This window comes from Perca flavescens, chromosome 14 (genome assembly GCF_004354835.1).
Source record: "Perca flavescens isolate YP-PL-M2 chromosome 14, PFLA_1.0, whole genome shotgun sequence".
NCBI lineage: Eukaryota > Metazoa > Chordata > Actinopteri > Perciformes > Percidae > Perca > Perca flavescens.
Genome location: NC_041344.1, coordinates 7,163,032 through 7,181,937, shown reverse-complemented (window position 1 = coordinate 7,181,937; position 18,906 = coordinate 7,163,032). Strand labels below are relative to the sequence as shown.

The following is an 18,906-nucleotide window of genomic DNA, read 5'->3' as shown; positions in this document are numbered from 1 at the left end:
CACACACACACACACATGCATAAACACACAGAGTGGATCTCCGTCTTGTGTTAATCAGATCACATTCCTCTAAGCAGGGCCAATGACCTTGTGTTATTATTTCACAGGAAAAAGCAAATAATCCATCATGGTGTTGTTGGACTTTAAGTTATACAAACTTTTATTTTTCTTACAAACAACTTCTAACATTTTGGGGGGGTTTCCACTATAATTTCAAAGTGATTGCAAATGGATTTCGACACACAAAAAAAAAAACACAAATAAAAATTTGTATTTCAACTTGATTGCAACATCATTTTATGTTCCCACTAATCATAAACTGTTCATTGCTGTTGACAGTTCGGGGTCATTGCTGGGTCACAGTTTGATCATAGTAAAAGGAAGTAAAGAAGAAAAATAAAGAGAAACTGCAAAAGAGCTGAGCTGGGGAATAAAAAAAAATACACAAATAGTGGATGAGAACAGCCTGAACACAGTTACCCGTAACCAACAACTAGATGTTTTTTGAACTCCGAATCACCAGATTAATGCTTTAAGTGAATTTCAGTAAACATCAAACTAACTGAGGCTTTCTGAAAAAAAAACTGCAAAAGAGCTGCTGAGCTGGGGAATTAAAAAAATACACAAATAGATGGTAAAAGTGAAAGTTTCTGTTCTATTGTCAAACTGCATTTTGGTTGTTTTTCATCCAATCTTCAGCTGTTGAACATAGGATGTTAAAAAAGTAAAATAACATAATAAAGCCCTGCAGTGCACAATGTAAAGCCCAAAGTACAGCCAGTTTATATATTTAGCCTCAGGGAACAGAATACGTAACTGCACCCTTCAGTAAGTCATTAATTGCTCTCACTCAGATTTAATTAACCACTTTTTTTCCCTTCTTACTTTCTACTGCCTCTGAGAAATGTTTCAGTGTGCAATCACTTCCTTCTTTCGTTGGCACCATTGATCACCAATCAGGTCACTCTAAACAGGGTTCAGGGACAGACACTATATCATCACACACAGTCATTCAACATTTCAGATTTAGTTTAAACATATTTAAGTAAAGACCAAGTATCTGTGTGTGTGTGTGTGTGTGTGTGTGTGTGTGTGTGTGTGTTCTCGTCCTTCAAGCTTTGTCAGGACCGATAGAGTTTTAGACCTTTAGAATGAGGACATCAGTCACTTCTTCAATAGGCTGTTTGAGGGGTTAAAATTTTAGGATTAAGGTTAAATTAAAGTTTATATTAAGATTACGGTAAAGGTTGATGTTGATAGCCCTCACAAGTATTTAATCACAGACATTTGATATGGGTTGGGAATGTGCACTTAAAACAGCTGCCTGCTAACATCTGATTCTGCTGCTATGCTGCCCTCTGGTGGCAGAAAGTGAAATTGTTTCATTGTGATTCCCCAGTTTTTGAATCCTTGCTAAATATTTACAAGTGTGCAGAAAGACAACGTGTAGCACTACATCAGGTTTGATTACATTTCAGGGATCAACTCCCCCAAACTATAAAAACGTAATTGTTCACTCACCTTTAGTCCTGAAAAGAGTTTTGTTTCTGTCTCCATAATTTTAGCATCAACACCACAACATTCGGGGTTAATGGAATTTAGCTTTTGGTCAATTTGGTAAAAATGCTATGGCTGTAGACTCTTGTTTTTAGAATAAAATCTATAATAAATACAGTGTTTAAAATGAAGAAAGAAAAAAAATATTTAAGGACAAGAACAGACACACACACACAGAGAGAGAGAGAGAGATTTCACCACAGACATATAAAACAGAAGCTCACTGCTAACTTTCTTCTTCCTCATTCACTGAACAAACACATTAAACTCTGCTGATCATCATTTCACAGGTAAGATCAAGTATATCAATGTGTGTGTTGTCCAAAATCAGAGAAATGTTTTTGTATGAGGAAAACGTGAAAATGAGGGTTTCCTAAATGACTTGTTTAACTTTAATATTTTATTTTCTGTCACCTAAACTTAAACGTCTGTTGATTAAGTCAAAAAATTGGGTTTCGAAATCAATGTAAAATGATGTCTCTCGTGGGAAATTCGTTTTGATTTATCTCGGTATGACTTATTTTACACTTAAGGCAAAGCAGAGTTAGAGGTTCAATTCCTTATTTTAAGTGCTATTATTAGTTATATTAAACAACAGCATCCACAAAATGCCACGTTATATTTGAATTGCTTCCCAGAAGGCGATTCTCTTCGATCCATTGTCTGAGTAAATAAGTTGTAATACTTTTGCATCATTAGCAGAAATAATTTTGTGAATTATTTAATTATTGCCTTTTCTCTCTCTTTATTTTTGTTTAAATGTTCAATGGTACATCTTGATTGAATCTCTATCTCCTCTAGCAGAGATGGGTGTTGGTCTGGCAGTTGTCATTTTCCTCACCGCTCTGATGCAAGGTTGGTAGTTCCTGATTGCACATGTAACAGGTATTTCAAGAGGTGGAAGTGTCGTTTTGTTGTTGTTATTTTCCAGTAAAAGGAGAAGGATTGTGGTAGAGAGAGTATTGCATATCCCGCTGATTTGACACAAACATCTGCATTTTAAATACTTCAATGTTGCCCCTTCAGGTGTCTTTTGTCAAATTTGGGGTGTGACGCTGCCCAAAAGCATCATGGGCCTCAGTGACTCCTGTGTCACAGTCCCATGTCGTTTCCAGATCCCCAACAATGAGGAAGCAAACATCCTAAACTGCTCAGATGGCGGGATTTGGAGGAAAGGAAGCCTGACTGGTCCTGTTGTCTTCAATGCACGCACTCCTCACTCTAACACCATACAAATAGGTGGTCCTTTGTGACACAAAACTCACGAGTCATCATTTTAGTGAACTGCTACCTCTGAAGCAACAGTCAAGCAATTTGACACGCATTAAAGCCGCCATGTGTAGCGTTTGAAAATGTCTTACTTTGGTGACTTCTGATAAAACTGAATGTTCGTGTATGGCTTAAGCAAAACAAGTCTTTACATGTTAATCAGTGAGCTTTTTCCCAAAATGTTAAACTATTACTGTTACTATTACTGCAGGCTGGATCCGTGTGACCTACAAGGCCATCATAAGAACTTATAAAGGTTACAATTAATTAAAATGTAACAATTTATTGGGCCTAAATCATCAGTGTTTTCATTAATAATGTCACTTGTTTAATTGTTTAAGAAACAGGAAATTACAACATATTTAGTATGTTTGGGAACTTCTGATCTTCAAATGAAACATTTTGTACTTTTAGGGGCAAATACTCGGGGACTTAAGGAAGAAGGATTGCACTACAATGTTCCACAGTTTCTCCAAAAACTACAGCGACACGTACTTCTTCAGGCTGGACTGTGCAAACCACGTCAAGTTCAATTTTGTTGATGGAGTCATCATTACCTCCCTACCAGGTATGAATGGATATGATCAAAGACAAAAAATATATTTTTTAAAAAAGGTAACTGATTCTGTCTCATATTCATGACTAACTAGTACCGTGCCCGTTGAAAATGTGCCTGTTTGGAACGGGCCGATTGCTTGGCCTGTGGTATTGCTGCTTGTAGAATTCTTCAAAACCAAATTGTACCCCAAAATGACTTACAGAAGGACCGTGTAGTACAGTACAGTGTAGGCTACTTCTACATCAGAGGAACACATTGTACTACTGCATTTACCTGACAGAAGCAGAATGTAATCACAAAATATCACAATGACAATGTGGAGTAATCAGACATTAGCCTCATGGACTCATGGCAGTGTGCTACTCACCTTGTCCGTTATGAGAGCTAATCAACACACATCTGTGTTACCGGCCCGTCAGACACCGCCTACCAAGAGTCTGGGTCTGCCGAGGTTTCTTCCTAAAAGGGAGTTTTTTCTTGCCACTGTCGCAATAGCCACTGCTAATGCTTGCTCTTGAGGGAATTACTGTAATTGTTGGGGTTTTGGAATTCATAGAGTGTAGTCTAGACCTACTCTATCTGTAAAGTGTCTCGAGATAACTTTTCTTATGATTTGATACTATAAATAAATTGAATTGAAATTGAATTGTTCATCAACCACCAGAACCAGACCGTGTGTGTGTACGTGCGCAGAGAGAGAGAGAGAGAGAGAGAGAGAGAGACATGGAGAGAGAGAGAAAGAGAGAGAGAGAGAGAGAGAGAGAGAGAGAGAGAGTTTGATCGTTAATGTAGTGCTACTTTGCACATGTTTGTGGGTCTGAGGTGTTTGTCACATTTTAGCTGCCAAAGCTCTGCTGCTCTTTATCGGTCTCTGGTCCTGCTTACTGCTCACTAAAGCCGCTTTCCGACCAAGTAGTTCCAGGAACGTATATACGTTATAGGAAAAGTCCACTTCTAAGCAGTTCTACTAACTACTCTCCCCCCAAACCATTTTTTCCATTTGCATTTGCACTGGCCAAGTGGCCATAGGGACTATAGGAGGGGTAAGGGAGTGATGCAAGCACAGCAACAGTCTTTATAGCGTTAAAATCAGAAAACAAATACACCAAAAAAGTATGAACTATATACTAAATGTAATTTATATGGCATATTTGTCATAATTTAAACAAGTCTCCCGAAGAGAAATGGGTATCTCTCTCTCCCCCGCCCCCGCCTCTGCCGGCTGCAGTGTGGACGTGTGTGTGTGTGTGTGTGTGTGTGTGTGTGTGTGTGTGTGTGTGTGTGTGTGTGTGTGTGTGAGACGGCCGGACAGCAAGGTTGTCAAGCCCGCAGGGCACGCTTGTGGAGTTTAACTCCGAAAAGACAGTTTACCACAGGTTCCCGTTAATCTTATGGTGGACATGTGTTGTGATATTTAAACAAACGAACCGTCAACGGTGAAATAAAAGCCTCTTATTTACGAAAGCGGTCTGAGAGACCTCCAGCTTACAGCGGGGTTTCTGAGCAGGATTGGCCGAGCGACGAGCTTGCTGCCGGGGCAGGCGCCTGCTGGCTGTTGCCTCACTTCATGGAGCTTCTCACCTCCGAAAACTTTGAAGCAAATTGTCAATTCGGCATCAATTTTGACAAGACTGCCTATATTCAAAATTCAGTTCATTTCTCACCTAAAACGTTGTCAGAAGTGAAATTAGTGATGAATAAGATGGCGAAAATTTTTAAAATTGTCCCGTTGTTGGTCTGTCTGTACCGGAAACCCGACCCTCGTTGACCTAGGTCCCGATGCTGAAAAGGGAACAGCTAAAAGACTCTGCCCTGAAGTAGGAGCTGAAAGAGTTACAGGAACTGTTTCTTATCCAAACAATGTCAAACTTGGAATTGCACTTACTCGTGCCCGTAGCAAGACACATGTTAAGTTTGAAATCCATCGGACTAAATGGTTCAAGAGATATGCACTTAACACCCACACACACACACACACACACACACACACACACACACACACACACACACACACACCGACAGACAGACGTTCCTGCAATTTATAGATAGATAGATTGCAAAATGATTGACCATCATTTATTAATCTGTCACTAGTCTCACTTTACCAGACCTTCCTCCACAGCGCTGAGGAGGAGGGTCTGGCGAGTCCACACAGCATTTCGGGATTGGAGAAAAACGTGCTGTGGTTTAATGGCATTTCTTTAAACCAATCACAATCGTCATGCGCCACAGAGCAAAAATAGCTTCGGGAAGGAACTTGTTTTGGTGGAACGTGTGTACGTTCAAAGGTTGTTTTAGTCGTGCAACAGAAAACTCAGATTGGACAGATAGTCTAGCTAGCTGTCTGGATTTACCCTGCAGAGATCTGAAGAGCAGTTAACCATAGTCCTCATAAAATCAACACAAAGAAAGCAGACATTAATGGATATCCGGGCAAAAAGAGCGTGATCCGGCGGAATTTCAAGTGGCACCAGAGCAATACAGGAAGTGGAACGTCGTGGATATAGATCAATCTGTCACTAACTCCTAGATTGTTTGAGTGTTTGTTTGGCTAAGCAGCAGAAAAAAAACACTGTCTACTCAGCACCAAACAGCAGACGGACACAGTTAGGGACCAGTTGGGGAACATGTGGAGCATTTAGCAGCTAAAGAGACAGATATTTTTCTAAGGAGTCGGTGGAGTTTAAACCTGAGCAAAATATCAGGTCTGTGAATGTCTCTTTGTGATCTCTGTAATGTGATATCTCATTCCTCCCTACCAGAGACGCCTCCTCCCCTGCTGACCACTGTGACTCAGGTGTTAGAGGGGGCCCAGGTCAGGCTGCAGTGTTCGCTCCCAGTGCCTTGCTCCGCCCTGCCCCCCTCCATCACCTGGCTCCCCCGAGACTCCGGCCAGGAGCAGACACAAATGCAGAAGGTTCATTCATTCATTACTTCATTCCTTCATTCATTTACCAATATAGGTGCAGGTTACTCAATTATTGTACTCATGATGAGGCTGACTTCATTCTAGATTTTTCTCATCGTCAAAAAATTCCTTGAAATGTTTTCCGAGTCCCCTCCTTTTCATATTGCTCTCAGCTTCGAGGTGAAGACGTGAAGCTTTAAAAACAATTCACAAATATATCCTTTCATTTTTAAAATAGCTAAATCATCTCCTAAAACTACCACACGTTACTGGACAAAATTGCGCATTTGTTGGGTACTATTTTCTGCTGCAGAATAATAATAAAATGCATAAACTACAGTGTGTGTTCGTGGTAATGGAGAAGCATGTCATGTAGTGTGGATCATTGCTGAAGCGAGGTCCTGACAGCTCAGCTGGGGAAGGATCATGATTTTTGAATCCCTTATTTGTCTCTCGTATAAAAAAATAAAACCTTTTCTGCAACAGAAATATAAAAAATACTAGGGTTTTTAAAAAAGAAACTAAAATAAAGAGTATTGTGTACATGTAAGCCGTATTGTTGAGTACAAGTTCAAGGTATTTGTAATTTACTTCCATTTTATGCTACTTTATGCTTCTACTCCATTACATTTTGCATGTTTTTTACTTCACTACATTTATTTTACAGCTATGGTCACAAGTCACTTTAACGACATATGATCATATTATAAAATATGATGAATTATTTTAGATTAAACTACCCAACTTTATAACAGATTTAAAATGAGCTTCACTGCTGTTTTATAATTCCATTAATACTATGATATTAATAGAGCATAATTTTATTTTTACATCTTATATACATTTTGCTGGTGATGCTTTCACTTAACTTTGTGATTTAATGCACTTTGCACATTTGTATTGCCACATTTACTTAAACAAACTTCTTCCTCCACTGTTCCCTAACTCATTTATATTATAGTTTCTTGACTATCATATAGGTAGCTTTTTGATATACACTGTGCTATATTTCATCAACTTTTCAGTAATTTATTTGTTTTCCCATCTCTTTTTGCAAAAGCAGAGTGTGGAGGATGGACAGACGATCACGACGTCCACACTGACCTTCATCGCCTCAGCCGAACATCACAAGCAGAACATCTCATGTTCTGTCTCCTACCCGCTGACAAAAGGGGGCAGCAGCCAGCCCTCTTTAGCGACTCAGAGTCTCAACGTCCTGTGTGAGACACTCAGTGTTTGTGTTTGTGTGAACCATGCAGAGGTAGAAAGAGTACCACAGTGGCCTCTGCTGCAGTAGTACAGGATGTTTTACTCATGTGGAAACAAAAGCCCTGATATCCAAATACATTTGAGTGACTACAATAGCTTTTATTTAAAATGTGGAGAGAGTGAAAGTAAAAAAAAAAAGTTTAAAGAACTCTCTGAAAAGTTTTCTCTCCATTGCTGACAATTCATTAGCATCAAAGTGTACTTAAAGTACCAAAAGTAAAAGCACTCGTTCCACAGAATGGCCAATTTCAACAATATATAAAAAGGTGGCGCTACTATTTCGTATACTGCGGTGTAGCTTAACCTATAATAATAATACATGATTGTATTTGTTGAATATTTTTTGTATTAATAATCTGAATCTTTAAAGTGGCCAGTAACTAAAGTTATCAAAATAAATGTAGTGGTATAAAAAGTACATATTATCCTTTAAATTGAAGTTGAGTAGAAATTAAAATTAAGTACAGTTTAAATGTAATTCGTTACAGTACATAACTTAGGGGACTTAAAAAGGAGGGGAAGTCAAAAAAGTTTGGTAACCACTTCCTTAGACCAAATGATCACTGAAAGCTTTATTGAGGAAACAATGTAACTCATTTAGCAACACATGGTTGTTTTCTCTTTGAATTTCTGAGTAATACCCACATACTGTATTTATGATTAATTTATTCATTCAGTTCTTTTTCCCTTACTTCTTCCTTCATTATGAAGAACACTGATGCTGATTTATTGCCCATTAGGTTGATAACTGTGTTAGATACAGAACCTCAACTTGTTTCAACATGACTTCGTCTCACTTGACCTGATGGGGATTTTTTTTTTTTTTTTGTTGAACAGACGGAAGTCTTTCCTAAACCAGTCAGTGTTTGAAGAGCTGAACTGTCATAACTTGGTGTTGACGAAAGTAATAAACCACTCAAGCGTATGGCTGCATGACACAAGGCGCCTTTGTTACTGCATTGCAGGCAGTGGTACTGTGTTGTGATAGTGGAGAAAGAAGTACTCAGATCTTTTACTTAAGTAAAAGTAGAAATACTCTGACAGGTAAAAAGTCATGCATTTAAAATTTACAAAAGGGGTAACATCAAAATGTACTTCAAGTACCACAAGTAAAAGTACTTATTATGCAGAATGGACTATTTGAAAACAATTAAATAATTGAATTATAATGATCGATGCATTAATGTTTATATCTATCCGGGTGCCCGATGTTCACATTTTTTGGCTAAGTCCTGGATCTCACAATCCTACCTACGGCACCTTTAACAGGGAGGCGCGCACATGCACTCATGGCGGGCCCAGCTACCAAAACAAAAAACCGAGAAGCTCTGATTACAACACACACAAAAGAGAGGAATTGTGACTTTGTTCTCTGCTCATGACGCCTTTACTCCATTATATCTTTACATTGCAAATATGTGTTTGCTGCAATATTAATGTTCTGAATGTTGTATATAGTCCCTTTAACAACAGATATCACTGTCTGTTTTCCAACAGATGCTCCTAGAGTCCCCGTGGCAACACTGGTGACGTCTGGTCCTGTTTCTGAGGGCGGGGCTGTGACGTTTACATGTTGGAGTGATGCTAACCCTCCTGTGAGCCTCTACACCTGGTACAGAGCCGACAGTGGAAAGGTAAGAGACAATCTTTCAGAAACTAATTTTTTTCACCTGCTCCATGTGAACAAAAGTATGTGGACAATGCTCTTCTGATACCTTCATGGATCTTTAATCTGCAAGTGTTTGTCGGTTTGAGCTCAACCCCTTAGCTTCAATGTGAAGGGGGTGTTAATGCTGCAGCATACAATGATATTTAACACAAAGTGCCAGCTCCATATAGAAATGATTTTCACACTTTTGTGTGGAAAAACTTGACAGAGCCCTGACCTCAAACCCATCCAACACCTTTGGGATGATCTGCAACACAAACTGCAAGCCAGACCTCATTACTAAACATTTTCCGATGTTCTTGTTACTAAATGGGAAGAAATCCCTGCAGGCATGTTCAAAAGTCAGGTGCAAAGCCAGAACCCAGAAGAGTGGAAACTTCTATAGCAGTCTTTGAATGAGATGTTTAGCACTGCCTCCTCTTATAGTTGATTAGTCGAATAATTGGTTGTTTTGGTCTCAGTTTACTAAGATTTCTTTAGTCGCTAAATCACTTTTTATGCTTTTTTCATCCTAAATTCCTTATTTCCAATAGACTTATGAGCACATCTCTGTTCAACACAAAATTTAAAGTGATGCTTTTGCATGATTCTTTGTGGAGAAACTCATTTTTACAGATCTGTCGGTAATTGATTAGTCGACAAAATTATTGTGTTAGTTTATTTGTCAGGGACAATGCAGCACACATTATTACATACATAATTATCACAGTCAAAGCCATAACAATATGTGTAGATGTGTTGCATAAAAGGTTTCTAGCCGTTTGGCTAATTTGCAACTCCAGTCCGCAAAATCGTATGTGTGTGTTAGTCGACTAACTACGATAAGAGATCCAAGCACATCCTATTCAGTATGCAGTATAATATTCTTCAGATTATTAGAATCAGATTCTCTCAAAAGATGTACTTTAGATTTCCTGTTTGATTTACACATGTATGAACTAAAACAGCACAGAGGGCTATTGTGTTTTTTTTCCCAAAAAACATTGACTCTCTCTAGCTTTGACATGTAACTGGAACATGTATCACCTCTCCTCATCTCAGTTGACTAAGAAGGGGGAAGGAGAAACGCTGGTCCTGCAGGTCCATCAGAATGACAGCGGGGTGTATCTGTGTGAAGCTCAAAGCCCGAGGGGCTCTCAGAGGTCCCGACCTGTGTCTCTGGAGGTCAACGCTACGACAGGTTAGAGTCACAACATAACAACACTAGCAACGCTATAATTGCTTCATCATGCTAGTGCTCTTACTCTGGTCATCGGCACAAGCACTGACTTGGAATTGTGTCTTATGATTCAGTCAGCAGTCAGTGAATCAGGGAATATCTTGTGAATACTGATTCATAAGTGAGAGTAATCCAACTAGATAAAGATTTACCACCCACTGATGAAGGAAACAGAATGTGAACGACATTAAATCTACAGTAAAATACACACAAACTGGCAAGAGAGCATTTTTTATTTTTATTTTTTTTGGTAGTATTTTTGTCAATGAGTAAAGTGAAGTGAAGTGAAGTAAGGAAGGCTAAAGCTACAAAGTACAGTGAGGAAATGTAAAGTAAAGCTACAAAGTAAAGTGAGGTGTAGTAAAGCTACAAAGAAAAGGGAAGTAAAGTAAAGTTACAAAGTAAAGTAAAGCATCAAAGTTAAAGGTGCAGTAGGTAAGCCTAAAACTCACTTTCTGTCATATTTGCTGAAACTGACCCAATGTTCCAGTAGAACTACATGAAGCAGGTAATAAAAAAAAAAATCTTGCTCCTCTGGCACCACCTACAGCCTGTAGTGTGATTTGCAAAAATCCAATCAGTGTCAATCACTGCTCATGCACACACATTCATTCTCCCTTGTGGGGGGAGGGGCTTAGGAGAACATTTTGGGCTTTAGTGGAAAGGGGGGGAGGGACTGAGAAGTTGTTGATGTTCACATTGTTTTGGCTAAATCCTGGATCTTCCCAATCCTACCTACAGCACCTTTAAGTAAACCTACAAAATAAAGTAAAGCTGCAAATTAAAGCTACAAAGTAAACAACACATTTCATAACAGGTTAACACAATACATGCATACAGCAACAAGCAACATAAACAGAAGCATATTAAAGTAGAAGTGCAGACCTCTGCCAAGGCATGCCCTATTTCACCAATGTTAATGCAGTGTGAGCGTTCTGTCTAGAAGTTATTTTTCAGACTATTCCAACACCAAATGAATCGCAATGTTAACAAAAGTGAAAAATAATTTGTGCATCTGCCCCATGATTTGGATCCACTTCTTCCTTGGCCCCTTCCACCTCATTTCCACCGATAAAAGCAGTTTTATTTTTATTGTCTTGTTGTTCAGTTGTGTTTTAATTTGGTTGTTCAGGCAGCAGCGAGAATGGTGTGATGATTCCCTACATTATATGTGGAGTGTTGCTGGTCCTCTGCATTATGACTGTCGCTGTGGATGTGTACAAGTATCAAAGGTAAGAATGTAGTGTTTGCCATTTCCACCTTCTCATTTCCCTCCTCCACATCTCCCATTGTTTTAGAGCAGTGGTTCTCTAACCTTTTCAACAATGTACCCCCTTTGAAATATTTGTTTAGTACCCTGTGATGAGCGAAGAGCATTTTTGATAGAAAAAGAAGCATATGTAAAGAAGTACATTAAGGCGCTGCACTGTCAGTGTCTGATTTACTAAACAAAGACCGTGTAACTGAAAAACACTTAAATGCTACTATAAATGTTTAGAAACCATAACTAAATAAATATATCATTATAGTATAATTATTTCAGGGAATTATGCATAACTGATATTTTTTTTTAAATTACCATTTAAAAAAAAAATCTCAATTACCCTGCACTACTCCAAAGAACCAACATGACATCATGACTTTGCATAAACATACACGCCACTTTCTAAAGCCAACTGGCGTATTATCTGTACGCATTTTGAGCTATCCGCGTGTATGTGTACGCTCTATACAGTGGACGGCAGTCTGCAACGTCACAGAGTAAGCATACACGCCACTTTCTAATGCCGTGTGGCGTGTTATCGCGAGGCTGCGCGTTATCGCGAGGGTTTAGGAAAAATACACAGGTGGGTTGGGTTTAGGAAAAGAACAAAAGTGGAAACGTCACATGCCAGAACCGGTTGTCAGGGGACAGGGGTTACAAATTAGTCATGGCTATAAACCTGTATGCATGGCATCTACTTTGTATTCTTTATAAAGCAATGTTCTATGCATTTGTCCCTGTGAAATATACATTAAATAATAAAAACAAAAATCTTCAGGAAAAGAACAGTGGGGTTGGGTTTAGGAAAACAACAATGACACGCTGGACACGATCCCCGGTCTCCTGGGTGAAAGTCCTGTGTTTGACCCATCCTCCACCCCGACCAACCTCCCTACGCGGATTTTCGGCCTTTCATACTACTCGCTACGGCGTCAATTCACACGCAATCGCAAATGTAATGTAAGTCAATGGAGGCCAAACGCCGTTGATAAACACGCTAAAAAGCGAGTATGCGTTTTGATAACGCCAATAATGGCATACGAATTGCCGTGTCATAGATACGCCACTTCATGAGATCTGTCAGAAACACTGTTTTAGTGGGTTAGAGTTTTTTTACTGTAATATTATATCAAGATGTTGTAGTTGAGTTATAAGACACTCCCAGTTCTTGAAAATCAGACATGCTGTAATTTATGACACACTAATTTATGTCCATCTTGGTGTCTTAGTAATTTTGGTTAACATTCCTTTGTTTGTTTTTCTTCTCATCCCAAGTATTTCCAGGAGGCTGAAGGTAAGCAAAAACTGTTCACCTCAATCAGAGAAAGTGGCAGGCAGCCAGACGAGAGACAGTGAAAAATGAGTCTCCGCACAGCACTAATACTAGTAGATCTGATAAGGAGTTTTGACATTGTCTGCATAACACGGTCTAGTCACTGTCTCGTCTGGCTGACATCCTTCGCCCTCTCAGTTTGACCGAAGCAGGAAGTCGGGGTGACTAATGTTGAAATATGTAATACATTGGTTTTTTTGTCCTGATTCATTTTCAAAATATACAGGTGTAGGAGTACAATGTCTTAAACATACAAACTTTCATTCATGCCGTTAAGGGTCTCTCAATCAAAACAATAACAAAAGACGCAATTTGGTGAAGTCATGCGAGTTGTTGTCTGAACAACCCTAAGCCGTTGCTGTCATTGCAGTTAGCTTCTCCCGGTGAGGATTCCTTCAGTGTTCATCAGTCAGGATGGTTTTACCGGGAGCCAAGTTATTTGCAGAAGTCTCCTCCTCTCCAAAATAAATGGACCTGGTGATTAAAACCGGTAAAACAATGATGAAAGACACACAACAACGCCGCCAGGCTCGTTCGTGGAGAGGCTGCGAGCCGAGCTGCCGCTAACGTTTGCTCAGCTTGTTTCTCTGACAACTTAAGATCAAGATGTTCGAAGACTAAATCTTTCATCTGCTGAAAATATAGAGTTAAAAAACAACCAAGATCTAAAAAAATAAATAAAAGTGATTGTAAAAATGTGTCTTAAAACTGGATTAAAAAGTCAATTTATGACAGCTTCTGGCAGACAACCACAATGCTGACGCATGCATAAAGGGGATAGGATGCCATCGACAGGCGTCCGAATGTAAAAGGCCGTTGCCTTGAATAAAATACAGATTTCTCTTTTTGTTTGAACCTTGTTGGAAACATTTGGTATAATGTACTCAACAAAATATATAACATACTGTATGTCTAGTTGTTTTGACACATTTTAATGCAAAAATGTTACATAGTATATCTTTAAAAGGCAAATAAAAATGGACTGTTATGGATGTGCTTCGTGCATTATAAATCATAAGTGAGACAGTTTGGAAAGGACCACATGCATTAACTTTATTTGTGTCCAACTCTCAATTAATGCTAAAATGTTTACATTTTCTTCAACTTAAAATATATATATATATATATATATATATATATATATATATATATATATATATATATATATATATATATATATATATGACAAATTCAACACTTACTGGAAATGTTTTCAATGCCTAATCTTGACACGTGCAAAAAATAAATGCTATTTTGAGTGTGGACGTTTATACATGACCTGGAACAGTTTACTTAACCCGGAGGTCAATTTCACTAATTGCTCCACTGCCAGTGTAATGCCACAACATAATCACAATTTACTTTCCTTTTACTTCCTCTTTTTATAGCCCCTCTAACGACATTACACAGAGTAGTGAAATTCAGTCATGGTATTGCTCTCACATCCTGAAATACTGAAAACATGCTCAATGTAAACTTCCAATGCTGCGGTTAGAGTTGGTCAAAGCACCTTTTTTTTCAACTTTCCCAATGTTAGAGTCAACATTTACTTTAAATACATTCCACTCTATGTGGGTGGTTGATGTCAAATGAGTTTGGGCTTCCAGGCAAGTTTAAATGTGTTCATGAATATGAACATGAAGATGTTACCTGGATTAATAGGATTTCTTTCATTTTCTCAGCAGATTGAGCTGAAGGGGGAACAAACCTACTCTGATCTGAGGACCTGCAGTGTCACCGCTGACTACGACCAACTCCAGGTATCTGCAAACCTCATATACATATTCATTGTGATAAATCATCTTATTTTCCACCTGTGTTAAAATCAGACAACACTCGGTTTCGACACGAGATATCTAACTAACCGTTGTACATGTGCACATGTGTCAGTTGTGAAAAGTAGGATTAATATTAAAAATAAATTGAGAGGAAGCAGGAAGAAAAGGGTGATGTAGCATAACAGAGACACTAAAGGCTCAGTTAAAAAGGTTTGAAGCCAAAAGCACGACTCTGTGACCAGGCTGGTAAAATAAGAAGTTCAAGTTTACCCGAGGTCAAAAATAGGCAAAAGTCAAAAGCAGGTAGGGGAGGTGACAGTGAGTACGTTTACATGCACACCAATATTCCACTATTATTCCGAACATGACAATATTCGAATATAATTTGATACAGGTCATGTAAACATCATATTCCAGTTGGATATTCCGAATAAGGCCTTTTTCCGAATATAGCATTTCCAATTAAGATGTGGGAAATTCTGGTATTATTCAGGTTTTATAGGCATTCTTTGGACATGTATACAGCGCATTCGGGATATGCATCTCAAACAAGGGATATCACCGCAGGCTTATGGTCAGCTCTGTGCGTTGCTAAATGGTTTCTGTACACAAACCAACCATCCAACAGTTTGCAAGGCAGCAGACCCGATAAGAAGGAGAAACATTTTTTAATTATCAAAGACTTGGATATCAATGGGTTTTTGGATATGCGCACACATCACTACGTCGACCTTTTCAAAACGCTGGTTGAAGGAATGAAAGAGGGACGCTGTGTTCGCACGGTCCAACAAGTCCGCCACCGCTGGTGAACTTTGAAAAACTCGTATTTTGCACGGCTACATTTAAACGGGAATATTCACTTTCATTAGCGATGTAAACAGCTTAGTCTGAATATCGTCTTTTTTGGAATAAGGGCAAAACCCAGAATATTACAGTATGTGCATGTAAACGTAGTCAATGAATGGAAGCGGGCCGGTCACTGTGTAACCAACCCAACCTTGGTGTTACTGAGCCGATAGGGAAGTGGGACAGGTGTCCAGGTGTTACTGCAGGTGGCAGTGAGTTAGTACATGGCAGGGGAAAAGCAGACAAGGACCATTTTCAAAACCCCCTCAGTACTTACTGAGATGGCCAAAATGTAGCATGTAGTATTAAAAAAAAAAGGCAGTATGGCAAAAAAAAAAAAAAAAGGATGTCATACTGATTCCGAAAAAATTCTCCTGTATGCATCGGACCAGTCTACCTCGGTACAAACCCTAACCCACAATGCAAAGTGCTGGTCACAAAAGCCTGTCATTACTTCCACTTTCAAAAACCAAAAATTGGCAAAGCGTGGCCTAGCACGCTGCAAAAATTGAAAAAAAAAATTCTTTTAAAAGTTCTCGTTTTGTTTTGGAGGTTTTTTTTGGTCATTATACAAACATTTAAATTAGCAACAGTATATACTTATCTGTGTGTTCCTGTACTCTAATGTGTGTGTGTTTTTTTTTTTTTTAATTAGCCGCGAAAGCCTAAAACGATGCCCTCTCCTGACGTTTCCGACTATGAGAACACCATCACCCTGGAAGCAAATTTCTTAAATCAACCGCCGTCTAAGTTGACCTGAAGAATTGGGTTGAAATGTTCCTTTCAAAGGAGTCTAAATATATATGTTAAAGCTTCAGTTTTAGATAAACATAACAAGATTATGTGTCCGTACATGTCAAATGTATCTACTCCATATTCCTATCTACTTATTATTTTAGCATTCTTTGAAGCATGTTGCTTTTTGATCTACGTTGGTAACAAGCAGTACACAGTGACAACATAAACTTCTGTCTTGGTTGGAAAACGTAACAGCTGCATAACATAACTGTCCATATATGATGATCTAATCCCCCTCGCACAGAACCCAGAAGGAGATCAGAGTCATGTCCGAGTCCCCTCCAGCACATCAAACTCCCACATTCTCCAGAAATATCACAGGAAGCGCTGCCACGGCGGTTACTTCCACCTTTACTTTGAATTCATGCTTCATTTATTTTCTATGGTGCCGATCTGTCTGACTGTCTGGCTGTCATGCTGAATGCCTGCCTAATGTGATTAAATTGGTGGCAGTTTAGTCTGTGTGTGTGTGTGTGTGTTTGATCCCTAAAAATAAACAATCTGTATCAAAGCGTCCATGGGCCAAATGCCAAAACGTGTCTTTTCATGCCTTCGCTAAAGGTAGTAATGCAAGTGCCAGCTTGCATCATTTCATGTTTGGACGCCGGTTTTTTTCCCGGTAATAAATGTAATAAGAAACATCATCAGATAATATTTTTGAAACTTTCTGTGTGCTCATATCAGATTCACAGAGCAAAAAAATAAAAAAAGAAAGTTATTTGCATGCAGCCTCACCCACTCGCCCATTCACTGCTGCATTCCTCACATTCCTCCATTCAACAGAGGTCAGGAAAGAGAGTGAGAGAAAAAAACACAGATACAAAGTGGATGATATCCGGAACGTGGGTGGTTGGGGAAATGATTAGTGGGCCTGTGAAAACCACTATTGAGGTCAATAACGCACACACACACACACACACACACACACACACACACACACACACACACACGGCCGCTCCACTACCCCATATGGCATTATCTTTGATGACAAAAGGAGGGCAAGCGAGTCATCCCTGCAACCGTTATGACGTATGTTTCCGTGCATCACTTTCACTGGCCCGAAGTTCAGCAGTTCAGCATTTGATACCATACACCATATGTGATATGATGACAGTAACATAGACATAAAAAAAAAAAAAAAAAAAAAATGGGGTTTGGTTTTTTGGGGAGGTTTGAGGATGCAGGATGCAGCTCTCATATTTCTGTATCCTGGTGGGCGGTAATATATCTATCAAAAACATTTCATTAGAAGCAGGAAACTAGTAGCTTCTTGGAAACTCTGCAACGTCATTCCTCGGATGCTGTTTACCCACTGACAATGCAGCTTTGACACTAGCCAAGTTAAGTGAGTAATATAAAGATGCTACAATTTAGCTTTTTTAGCTGACACCGACCCTTTCACCCAGAGCAACTTAAACTGGGTGAGTAAAGTGTGACTTATTCAACAGTTGGTCTCTGAAAAATATGTCCATTCATACAACTAATTTGCAGTAGCAAACATAATAGTAGGAAAAGCACCACCTGGATTATGGATTTGTTTCGACATAGGACACGAATGACTGCCACTGCAAAATGTAGCCTACAAATGAAATATATCTGCAAAATATTACTGTCAACACATTTTTTGTTAGTTTTCCTACAATATCTACACCTAGTACAAGTACTGTAACTAAACCATGTTGAAAACCTTTTTATGTTCAGGGAATTTAAAGCACTTGGTTAGAGTTAAGGAAAGATTGTGATCTTGGTTAATTATTGATAAAGTCTACACTGACTTGAAGCACGAGACAATAAGACGTATACAATATTTAACCAAAATCTTTCTTTGTGTAAATAGCCTAAAACTTGTGGTGCATCCAGCTGTCCACCCCAATGTCGTCCCAATAAGTGCATGCCTGTTGTATTTTCTTCAAACTCTGAACCAAGCCTCTCTCATCTGTTTTAATTGGTGTCATGAATTTGTATTAGAAAAAAACAATGTTATCCTTTCTGGATATTTATCTTCGTGAACCTACTTTGAACCAATCCTCCTTTTCTATGGAGCCTCTTTCTTATCTACATACTCTCACGTCTTCAAAGTGAATGTAGTGATTGTAAGAACATGTATGTATTCTTGTAAACCTTTAGAACATTGTGAACTGAACCCTGCTTCGTGTCGCTTTGTTCTCCGGAGATCTCGTAACTGCTTTCAGAATCACCTCGCAGATGTCAAGCCAGTAGATGATAGGATACGAACCACAAAACAATCTTGACCGGATTGTTTTATTACATTGCCAAACCAAAAATAGAAATTAAAAACCTGAATGGAATGTGAGTGATTTTAAAAATAAAAGTTGAAATATCACAAACTTAACGCTTGGCGACGCCTGGTGAAACTGACATGGCATCATCTTCAACGCGACACTAGTTGGATCCTTTCATTGGCAACCAAACAGAG

General features: G+C 38.9%; 1 protein-coding gene across 1 annotated transcript; it reads left to right on the top strand.

The window, feature by feature from the left end:
* The first annotated feature begins 1,776 nt into the window (after positions 1-1,776).
* Positions 1,777-16,975, top strand: si:ch211-171h4.5 (myelin-associated glycoprotein). Its single transcript, XM_028598178.1, has 13 exons — positions 1,777-1,847; positions 2,362-2,412; positions 2,584-2,806; positions 2,857-2,866; positions 3,241-3,394; positions 6,148-6,302; positions 7,357-7,513; positions 9,060-9,196; positions 10,273-10,411; positions 11,583-11,682; positions 12,990-13,008; positions 14,730-14,807; positions 16,327-16,975. Exons 2-13 carry the CDS (start codon positions 2,364-2,366, stop codon positions 16,429-16,431), a joined length of 1,326 nt encoding a protein of 441 aa, XP_028453979.1. The 5' UTR covers positions 1,777-1,847; positions 2,362-2,363; the 3' UTR covers positions 16,432-16,975.
* Positions 16,976-18,906: the final 1,931 nt, after the last annotated feature.